At 37.6% G+C, this 12,444-nt stretch overlaps 1 protein-coding gene across 4 annotated transcripts in view; it reads right to left on the bottom strand.

The window, feature by feature from the left end:
- LOC149980714 (uncharacterized) overlaps nucleotides 1–9,309 on the bottom strand; it is a 36,420-nt gene extending 27,111 nt beyond the window's left edge. For all 4 annotated transcript variants that reach the window (XR_016483008.1, XR_016483009.1, XM_090183312.1 and 1 more), the window contains exons 1-4: nucleotides 9,188–9,309; nucleotides 5,304–5,348; nucleotides 2,845–3,105; nucleotides 500–742 (exon numbers count right to left, since the gene is read on the bottom strand). Coding sequence is in view for 2 of the 4 variants with exons in the window: in XM_090183312.1 (XP_090039438.1) it covers nucleotides 500–742; nucleotides 2,845–3,105; nucleotides 5,304–5,348; nucleotides 9,188–9,212 (574 nt within the window). In the remaining 2 variants the exon portion in view is untranslated. The remainder of the gene's footprint in view (nucleotides 1–499; nucleotides 743–2,844; nucleotides 3,106–5,303; nucleotides 5,349–9,187) is intronic.
- Nucleotides 9,310–12,444: the final 3,135 nt, after the last annotated feature.

Raw genomic sequence — 12,444 nt, forward strand, 5'->3', positions numbered from 1 at the left:
GTTTATAATGCAGGTTTCAGCACCTCTTAACAGTGTAAAGAAGAACCACCCAGTTTATAATGCAGGTTTCAGCACCTCTTAACAGTGTAAAGAAGAACCACCCAGTTTATAATGCAGGTTTCAGCACCTCTTAACAGTGTAAAGAAGAACCACCCAGTTTATAATGCAGGTTTCAGCACCTCTTAACAGTGTAAAGAAGAACCACCCAGTTTATAATGCAGGTTTCAGCACCTCTTAACAGTGTAAAGAAGAACCACCCAGTTTATAATGCAGGTTTCAGCACCTCTTAACAGTGTAAAGAAGAACCACCCAGTATATAATGCAGGTTTCAGCACCTCTTAACAGTGTAAAGAAGAACCACCCAGTTTATAATGCAGGTTTCAGCACCTCTTAACAGTGTAAAGAAGAACCACCCAGTTTATAATGCAGGTTTCAGCACCTCTTAACAGTGTAAAGAAGAACCAGATAATCTGAATGTCAAGGTTTCTCATCTTCTCACCTGTCACAGTCATCCAGCTCTCTGGTGATTCTCCTTCAGAGTTGTTACACTTGTAGAGTCCTTCATCTGACTTGGATACTGCAGGGATGGTCATATTTCCTGTAGTCTCAGTCCTGATGAGGGATCCATCTTTGTAGAAATCAGCTGTGAGGTTAGATGGAGTTCTCTGATATCTGCAGCGCAGAGTCACAGAATCTCCCTCAGTCACAGGAAGGGGAGGTCTCTCCAGGATCACAGCTCCATCTGTATATAATATATAAACATCATATTTAAACAGGTCTCTCCAGGATCACAGCTCCAGCTGTATATAATATATAAACATCATATATAAACAGGTCTCCTTAGGATCACAGCTCCAGCTGTATATAATATATAAACAGGTCTCTCCAGGATCACAGCTCCAGCTGTATATAATATATAAACATCATATATAAACAGGTCTCTCCAGGATCACAGCTCCAGCTGTATATAATATATAAACATCATATATAAACAGGTCTCTCCAGGATCACAGCTCCAGCTGTATATAATATATAAACATCATATATAAACAGGTCTCTCCAGGATCACAGCTCCAGCTGTATATAATATATAAACATCATATATAAACAGGTCTCTCCAGGATCACAGCACCAGCTGTATATAATATATAAACATCATATATAAACAGGTCTCTCCAGGATCACAGCACCAGCTGTATATAATATATAAACAGGTCTCTCCAGGATCACAGCACCAGCTGTATATAATATATAAACATCATATATAAACAGGCCTCTCCAGGATCACAGCTCCAGCTGTATATAATATATAAACAGGTCTCTCCAGGATCACAGCTCCAGCTGTATATAATATATAAACAGGTCTCTCCAGGATCACAGCTCCAGCTGTATATAATATATAAACAGGTCTCTCCAGGATCACAGCTCCAGCTGTATATAATATATAAACATCATATATAAACAGGTCTCTCCAGGATCACACCTCCAGCTGTATATAATATATAAACATCATATTTAAACAGGTCTCTCCAGGATCACAGCTCCAGCTGTATATAATATATAAACATCATATATAAACAGGTCTCCTTAGGATCACAGCTCCAGCTGTATATAATATATAAACAGGTCTCTCCAGGATCACAGCTCCAGCTGTATATAATATATAAACATCATATATAAACAGGTCTCTCCAGGATCACAGCTCCAGCTGTATATAATATATAAACATCATATATAAACAGGTCTCTCCAGGATCACAGCTCCAGCTGTATATAATATATAAACATCATATATAAACAGGTCTCTCCAGGATCACAGCACCAGCTGTATATAATATATAAACATCATATATAAACAGGTCTCTCCAGGATCACAGCACCAGCTGTATATAATATATAAACAGGTCTCTCCAGGATCACAGCACCAGCTGTATATAATATATAAACATCATATATAAACAGGCCTCTCCAGGATCACAGCTCCAGCTGTATATAATATATAAACAGGTCTCTCCAGGATCACAGCTCCAGCTGTATATAATATATAAACAGGTCTCTCCAGGATCACAGCTCCAGCTGTATATAATATATAAACAGGTCTCTCCAGGATCACAGCTCCAGCTGTATATAATATATAAACATCATATATAAACAGGTCTCTCCAGGATCACAGCACCAGCTGTATATAATATATAAACAGGTCTCTCCAGGATCACAGCACCAGCTGTATATAATATATAAACATCATATATAAACAGGCCTCTCCAGGATCACAGCTCCAGCTGTATATAATATATAAACAGGTCTCTCCAGGATCACAGCTCCAGCTGTATATAATATATAAACAGGTCTCTCCAGGATCACAGCTCCAGCTGTATATAATATATAAACATCATATATAAAACAGGCCTCTCCAGGATCACAGCACCAGCTGTATATAATATATAAACAGGGCTCTCCAGGATCACAGCACCAGCTGTATATAATATATAAACATCATATATAAACAGGCCTCTCCAGGATCACAGCTCCAGCTGTATATAATATATAAACATCATATATAAACAGGCCTCTCCAGGATCACAGCTCCAGCTGTATATAATATATAAACAGGTCTCTCCAGGATCACAGCTCCAGCTGTATATAATATATAAACAGGGCTCTCCAGGATCACAGCTCCAGCTGTATATAATATATAAACATCATATATAAACAGGTCTCTCCAGGATCACAGCTCCAGCTGTATATAATATATAAACATCATATATAAACATAACATCAGCTATCTGAAACCAGATGAACCACTAAACACTATAATGTTAGTAGATGGTGTTTGTGGACATACCAGGTACTGTGATGTTGACAGAGTTGCTGTGTTCTCCAGACCCAGACTCACACCAGTACACTCCACTGTCTGATGGTATTAGTGACACGATGCATGAAGACCCTTGTGGTTTTCCCCATTTTCTTCCACAATCTGAACGCTCCCCAGAGACTGTGTTCCTCACCACTCTCCATCCAGCAGAGTTCCCCTGAACCTCACAGCTCAGAGAGACAGACTCAAATTCAAAGAACTGAGATCTGTCAGGACTGACACTCAGAAAGGCTGGAAGAGAGAGATCAAAGAAAGAGAGGGAGAGAGAGAGAGAGAGAGAGAGTTTCGTTGTCTAAAGTAAATTATTAAATACTCTAACAGAGATACTGAAACACAGCAGAGAGGCTATTCTCTAGCTGTTTAACTTAGTGATGAGGGTAGGATACCTGCCACCCCAATATACAGAATAAGGACTGACATCTCTGTCAGTAATAACTAAGTTTAGGTAGTGTTAGTGTAGGGGTAGGTAGGTTTAGTGTAGGGTAGGTAGGTTTAGTGTAGGGTAGGTAGGGTTAGTGTAGGGTAGGTAGGGTTAATGTAGGGGTAGGTAGGTTTAGTGTAGGGTAGGTAGGTTTAGTGTAGGGTAGGTAGGTTTAGTGTAGGGTAGGTAGGGTTAGTGTAGGGTAGGTAGGGTTAGTGTAGGGGTAGGTAGGTTTAGTGTAGGGGTAGGTAGGTTTAGTGTAGGGTAGGTAGGTTTAGTGTAGGGTAGGTAGGGTTAGTGTAGGCAGGTTTAGTGTAGGGTAGGTAGGGTTAGTGTAGGGTAGGTAGGGTTAGTGTAGGGCTAGGTAGGTTTAGCGTAGGGGTAGGTAGGTTTAGTGTAGGGTAGGTAGGTTTAGTGTAGGGTAGGTAGGGTTAGTGTAGGGGTAGGTAGGGCTAGTGTAGGGGTAGGTAGGTTTAGTGTAGGGAAGATAGGGTTAGTGTAGGGGTAGGTAGGGTTAGTGTAGGGTAGGTAGGGTTAGTGTAGGGGTAGGTATTGTTAGTGTAGGGGTAGGTAGGGTTAGTGTAGGGTAGGTCGGGTTAGTGTAGGGTAGGTCGGGTTAGTGTGGGGTAGGTAGGGTTAGTGTGGGCTCTTTAAGGTTAGTTTGGGGTAGGTCGGGTTAGTGTGGGGTTGGTAGGGTTAGTGTGGGCTCTTTAAGGTTAGTTTGGGGTAGGTCGGGTTAGTGTGGGGTTGGTAGGGTTAGTGTGGGGTAGGTAAGGTTAGTGTGGGGTAGATAGGAGGTAGTTTAGGGTAGATATTATGGTATATGTGGTGTTCTCTGTAATTATTGGGACAATTTCCATTTCCAAAAAGGGTTCTACCTGGAACCAAACCAGACAGACAAGAAACCTTTTGGAACCGTTTTATATAAGTGTGCAGGACATCATAGAACAACATGGAGGGTCAGAGAAATGCTTGACTAGAGACTGAGCAGGACTTCCTTCTCCAAATATGACTCAGAGGTATTTATCTCCTGAAATATAATAAAGATGTAAAAATATATATCATTTGAAGCAATTCTTAAACAACCTGTTCAGCAGAAAATCTGCATTTTGTTTGATGAAAATGTAGAGACAGTAGATCTAGCTGGTCTGTCATAATATAATAGAAACAGTAGATCTAGCTGGTCTGTCAAAATATAATAGAGACAGTAGATCCATCTCCAGACAGAGAGACAGGGAGGGAGATAGGGAGGGAGATAGGGAGGGAGATAGGGAGGGAGACAGGGAGGGAGACAGGGAGGGAGACAGGGAGGGAGGGAGACAGGGAGGGAGACAGGGAGGGAGACAGGGAGGGAGACAGGGAGGGAGGGAGACATGGAGGGAGGGAGGGAGAGAGAGCCAGTTGATGTCAGACTGTCCTATTGTAGTATGGAATCTTAGATTCTGCAGACCTGATTAGTAAAACTCCCCACAGGGTTGGAGTGATAGTCAAAAAGTTACATTTTCTTTGATGAGTTGCTGGTGAGAGCAGCTAGAACAGGTAGAGATCCATTATGGAACCTTCTTTACTAAGAGAATAAGGACTGGAGACTGACATGAAGTCACAACCAATGACGAGACCAGGAAGACATGATACTATTATAGAACAGGTGATGAATATAGAGAAATGTTACTATTATAGAACAGGTGATGAATATAGAGAAATGTTACTATTATAGAACAGGTGATGAATATAGAGACATTTTACTATTATAGAACAGGTGATGAATATAGAGAAATTTTACTATTATAGAACAGGTGATGAATATAGAGAAATGTTACTATTATAGAACAGGTGATGAATATAGAGAAATGTTACTATTATAGAACAGGTGATGAATATAGAGAAATGTTACTATTATAGAACAGGTGATGAATATAGAGAAATGTTACTATTATAGAACAGGTGATGAATATAGAGAAATGTTACTATTATAGAACAGGTGATGAATTTAGAGAAATGTACTCACCTCCACCTTGTCCGAGGCTACAGCATACCAGTGTACTCAACAGCACTGAAACACACAGAGAGAACTATCACTATGGTACATGATGTTAACACTGAAACACACAGAGAGAACTATCACTATGGTACATGATGGAAACACTGAAACACACAGAGAGAACTATCACTATGGTACATGATGGAAACACTGAAACACACAGAGAGAACTATCACTATGGTACATGATGTAAACACTGAAACACACAGAGAGAACTATCACTATGGTACATGATGGAAACACTGAAACACACTGAGAGAACTATCACTATGGTACATGATGGAAACACTGAAACACACAGAGAGAACTATCACTATGGTACATGATGGAAACACTGAAACACTGAGAGAACTATCACTATGGTACATGATGTAAACACTGAAACACACAGAGAGAACTATCACTATGGTACATAATGTAAACACTGAAACACACAGAGAGAACTATCACTATGGTACATGATGTAAACACTGAAACACACAGAGAGAACTATCACTATGGTACATGATGGAAACACTGAAACACACAGAGAGAACTATCACTATGGTACATGATGGAAACACTGAAACACTGAGAGAACTATCACTATGGTACATGATGGAAACACTGAAACACACAGAGAGAACTATCACTATGGTACATGATGGAAACACTGAAACACACAGAGAGAACTATCACTATGGTACATGATGTAAACACTGAAACACACAAAGAGAACTATCACTATGGTACATGATGTAAACACTGAAACACACAGAGAGAACTATCACTATGGTACATGATGTAAACACTGAAACACACAGAGAGAACTATCACTATGGTACATGATGTAAACACTGAAACACACAGAGAGAACTATCACTATGGTACATGATGTAAACACTGAAACACACAGAGAAAACTATCACTATGGTACATGATGTAAACACTGAAACACACAGAGAGAACTATCACTATGGTACATGATGTAAACACTAAAACACACAGAGAGAACTATCACTATGGTACATGATGGAAACACTGAAACACACAGAGAGAACTATCACTATGGTACATGATGGAAACACTGAAACACACAGAGAGAACTATCACTATGGTACATGATGGAAACACTGAAACACACAGAGAGAACTATCACTATGGTACATGATGGAAACACTGAAACACAGGGCTGGACCACAGATATCAATTTCCTTAGTAGTCAGAGTTAGTAAGAATCTGTTGGACTCCATCTGCAGTGGAAAGTGCATTTTGCTCTACGACCCCCAAAGTGGGATTCATCTGAAGTCAGTCAGCTCTTCAGTCAGAACTGATTGGGCTACAAACTAATATGACCCCACTATGGAAAGAGGAGACTCTCAGATACAAACTAATATGACCCCACCATGGAAAGAGGAGACTCAGATACAAACTAATATGACCCCAGTATGGAAAGGGGAGACTCAGCTACAAACTAATATGACCCCACTATGGAAAGGGGAGACTCTCAGCTACAAACTAATATGACCCCACTATGGAAAGAGGAGACTCAGCTACAAACTAATATGACCCCACTATGGAAAGAGGAGACTCTCAGCTACAAACTACAATGACCCCACTATGGAAAGAGGAGACTCTCAGCTACAAACTAATATGACCCCAGTTTGGAAAGGAGAGACTCTCAGCTACAAACTACAATGACCCCACTATGGAAAGAGGAGACTCTCAGCTACAAACTAATATGACCCCACTATGGAAAGAGGAGACTCTCATTACAAACTAATATGACCCCACTATGGAAAGAAGAGACTCTCAGCTACAAACTAATATGACCCCACTATGGAAAGGGGAGACTCAGCTACAAACTAATATGACCCACTATGGAAAGTGGAGACTCTCAGCTACATACTAATATGACCCCACTATGGAAAGTGGAGACTCTCAGCTACATACTAATATGACCCCACTATGGAAAGAGGAGACTCTGCGACCACCACAAGTGTCAAGGGACTCGTCTGAAGGTAAATTATTATATTTCCTTAGCTTTCTTATAACTCGGAGAGGATAGACTCTCCAAAACCATATAGATATTAAATCACATAGATATCAAACTATATAGATATCAAACCATACAGATATTAAACTATATAGATATTAAACCATACAGATATTAAACTATACAGATATTAAACCATATAGATATTAAACTATATATATATATATATATATATATATATATATATAGATAGATAGATATTAAACCATATAGATAATGAACGTTATAGATATTAAACTATATAGATATTAAACTATGTAGATATTAAACTATATAGATATTAAACCATATAGATATTAAACTATATAGATATTAAACTATATAGATATTAAACTATATAGATATTAAACCATATAGATATTAAACCATATAGATATTAAACTATGTAGATATTAAACTATATAGATATTAAACTATATAGATATTAAACTATATAGATATTAAACCATATAGATATTAAACCATATAGATATTAAACTATGTAGATATTAAACTATACAGATACTAAACCATGTAGATATTAAACTATATAGATATTAAACCATACAGATATTAAACTATATAGATATTAAACAGTATAGATATTAAACTATACAGATATTAAACCATATAGATATTAAACCATACAGATATTAAACTATACAGATATTAAACTATATATATATATTAAAACATACAGATATTAGATATTAAACTATATAGATATTAAACTATATAGATATTAAACTATGTAGATATTAAACTATATAGATATTAAACTATATAGATATTAAACTATATAGATATTAAACTATATAGATATTAAACTATATAGATATTAAACCATACAGATATTAAACTATACAGATATTAAACCATATAGATATTAAACTATATATATATATATATATATATATATATATATATATATATATATATATATATATATATATATATATATATATATATATATAGATAGATAGATATTAAACCGTATAGATAATGAACGTTATAGATATTAAACTATATAGATATTAAACCATATAGATATTAAACTATATAGATATTAAACTATACAGATATTAAACTATACAGATATTAGATATTAAACTATATAGATATTAAACTATATAGATATTAAACTATATAGATATTAAACTATATAGATATTAAACTATATATATATATTAAAACATACAGATATTAGATATTAAACTATATAGATATTAAACCATACAGATATTAAACTATACAGATATTAGATATTAAACTATATAGATATTAAACTATATAGATATTAAACTATATAGATATTAAACTATATAGATATTAAACTATATATATATATTAAAACATACAGATATTAGATATTAAACTATACAGATATTAAACCATATAGATATTAAACTATATATATATATATATATATATATATATATATATATATATAGATAGATAGATATTAAACCATATAGATAATGAACGTTATAGATATTAAACTATATAGATATTAAACCATATAGATATTAAACTATACAGATATTAAACTATACAGATATTAGATATTAAACTATACAGATACTAAACTAAACATATATTAAACAATATAGATATTAAACTATATAGATATTAAACCATACAGATATTAAACCATATAGATATTAAACTATATAGATATTAAACCATAAAGATATTAAACCATATAGATATTAAACCATATAGATATTAAACTATACAGATGTTAAACATTATAGATATTAAACCACACAGATATAAAAATTATATCTAGACATTGAACCCCATATATATCAAACCATTTAGATAATATTCAACTCACAGAGTTGAAGACAGGCTCGTTCCATCTCAATGTGTCGATCACTAACTGTATCTAAACTCTAGTGACTTGTAGCCTGTCCATCCCCCCACCCACCTCTCCTCTCTACCCATCTACACTTCCTCTTGAGAAGGAGAGAGAAAGATGGCTTTATTCTTTTGGAACTTCTGTGAGTGTAATGTTTACTGTTCATCTTTATTGTTTATTTCACTTTTGTATCTACCTCAATTGCTTTGTTAACATGTTTTTCCCATGCCAATAAAGCCCATTGAATTGATAGATAGATACAGAGAGAGGGGGGAGAGAGGGGAAAGAGAGAGTGAGGGAGATAGATAGATACAGAAAGAGAGTGGGGAGGGAGAGAGAGAGAGAGAGAGAGAAAGTGCGACAGAGAGATAGAGAAAGAGATGGAGACAAAGAGACACAGCTGCATGTGAGCTCACACATTTTCAGCATGTTTTTAACAAAAAGATAGAGTTAGATAAGCTTGAATTTTTCCACAATGATATATATAGGATACTACCGTCCATAGTATAACATTCACTACAAATTAAAACTCCAAATCTACAACCTGATTTTGGACAAAACTACCTGGAAGTATTCCTACAACCAAAGATTCTTATTTCCAAGATTTAAAGCAAATGGTCTGGCAAACAACCAACAGAAACCTGAAACACCATCCAACCTGGAACTGAGTGAGTCATCTTTAGTGTGAAGTCCAACCTGGAACTGAGTGAGTCATGTTTAGTCTGAAGTCCAACCTGGAACTGAGTGAGTCATGTTTAGTCTGAAGTCCATCCTGGAACTGAGTGAGTCATCTTTAGTGTGAAGTCCATACTGGAACTGAGTGAGTCATGTTTAGTCTGAAGTCCATCCTGGAACTGAGTGAGTCATGTTTAGTCTGAAGTCCATCCTGGAACTGAGTGAGTCATGTTTAGTCTAAAGTCCATACTGGAACTGAGTGAGTCATGTTTAGTCTGAAGTCCATCCTGGAACTGAGTGAGTCATGTTTAGTCTGAAGTCCATCCTGGAACTGAGTGAGTCATGTTTAGTCTGAAGTCCATCCTGGAACTGAGTGAGTCATGTTTAGTGTGAAGTCCAACCTGGAACTGAGTGAGTCATGTTCAGTCTGAAGTCCATCCTGGAACTGAGTGAGTCATGTTTAGTCTGAAGTCCATCCTGGAACTGAGTGAGTCATGTTTAGTCTGAAGTCCAACCTGGAACTGAGTGAGTCATGTTTAGTCTGAAGTCCAACCTGGAACTGAGTGAGTCATGTTTAGTCTGAAGTCCAACCTGGAACTGAGTGAGTCATGTTTAGTCTGTAATCCAACCTGGAACTGAGTGAGTCATGTTTAGTCTGAAGTCCATCCTGGAACTGAGTGAGTCATGTTTAGTCTGAAGTCCAACCTGGAACTGAGTGAGTCATGTTTAGTCTGAAGTCCAACCTGGAAGTGCGTGAGTCATGTTTAGTCTGTAGTCCAACCTGGAACTGAGTGAGTCATGTTTAGTCTGAAGTCCAACCTGGAACTGAGTGAGTCATGTTTAGTCTGAAGTCCAACCTGGAACTGAGTGAGTCATGTTTAGTCTGAAGTCCAACCTGGAACTGAGTGAGTCATGTTTAGTCTGAAGTCCAACCTGGAACTGAGTGAGTCATGTTTAGTCTGAAGTCCAACCTGGAACTGAGTGAGTCATGTTTAGTCTGAAGTCCAACCTGGAACTGAGTGAGTCATGTTTAGTCTGAAGTCCAAACTGGAACTGAGTGAGTCATGTTTAGTCTGAAGTCCAACCTGGAACTGAGTGAGTCATGTTTAGTCTGAAGTCCAACCTGGAACTGAGTGAGTCATGTTTAGTCTGAAGTCCAACCTGGAACTGAGTGAATCATGTTTAGTCTGAAGTCCAACCTGGAACTGAGTGAGTCATGTTTAGTCTGAAGTCCAACCTGGAACTGAGTGAGTCATGTTTAGTCTGAAGTCCAACCTTGAACTGAGTGAGTCATGTTTAGTCTGAAGTCCAACCTGGAACTGAGTGAGTCATGTTTAGTCTGAAGTCCAACCTGGAACTGAGTGAGTCATGTTTAGTCTGAAGTCCAACCTGGAACTGAGTGAGTCATGTTTAGTCTGAAGTCCAACCTGGAACTGAGTGAGTCATGTTTAGTCTGAAGTCCAACCTGGAACTGAGTGAGTCATGTTTAGTCTGAAGTCCATCCTGGAACTGAGTGAGTCATGTTTAGTCTGAAGTCCAACCTGGAACTGAGTGAGTCATGTTCAGTCTGAAGTCCATCCTGGAACTGAGTGAGTCATGTTTAGTCTGAAGTCCATCCTGGAACTGAGTGAGTCATGTTTAGTCTGAAGTCCATCATGGAACTGAGTGAGTCATGTTTAGTCTGAAGTCCATCCTGGAACTGAGTGAGTCATGTTTAGTCTGAAGTCCATCCTGGAACTGAGTGAGTCATGTTTAGTCTGAAGTCCATCCTGGAACTGAGTGAGTCATGTTTAGTCTGAAGTCCAACCTGGAACTGAGTGAGTCATGTTTAGTCTGAAGTCCAACCTGGAAGTGAGTGAGTCATGTTTAGTCTGTAGTCCAACCTGGAACTGAGTGAGTCATGTTTAGTCTGAAGTCCAACCTGGAAGTGAGTGAGTCATGTTTAGTCTGAAGTCCAACCTGGAACTGAGTGAGTCATGTTTAGTCTGAAGTCCAACCTGGAAGTGAGTGAGTCATGTTTAGTCTGTAGTCCAACCTGGAACTGAGTGAGTCATGTTTAGTCTGAAGTCCAACCTGGAACTGAGTGAGTCATGTTTAGTCTGAAGTCCAACCTGGAACTGAGTGAGTCATGTTTAGTCTGAAGTCCAACCTGGAACTGAGTGAGTCATGTTTAGTCTGAAGTCCAACCTGGAACTGAGTGAGTCATGTTTAGTCTGAAGTCCAACCTGGAACTGAGTGAGTCATGTTTAGTCTGAAGTCCAACCTGGAACTGAGTGAGTCATGTTTAGTCTGAAGTCCAAACTGGAACTGAGTGAGTCATGTTTAGTCTGAAGTCCAACCTGGAACTGAGTGAGTCATGTTTAGTCTGAAGTCCAACCTGGAACTGAGTGAGTCATGTTTAGTCTGAAGTCCAACCTTGAACTGAGTGAGTCATGTTTAGTCTGAAGTCCAACCTGGAACTGAGTGAGTCATGTTTAGTCTGAAGTCCAACCTGGAACTGAGTGAGTCATGTTTAGTCTGAAGTCCAACCTGGAACTGAGTGAGTCATGTTTAGTCTT

Source organism: Oncorhynchus mykiss, chromosome 9, assembly GCF_057628025.1.
Source record: "Oncorhynchus mykiss isolate SJ-2025 chromosome 9, ASM5762802v1, whole genome shotgun sequence".
In the NCBI taxonomy this organism is placed as follows: Eukaryota; Metazoa; Chordata; class Actinopteri; order Salmoniformes; family Salmonidae; genus Oncorhynchus; species Oncorhynchus mykiss.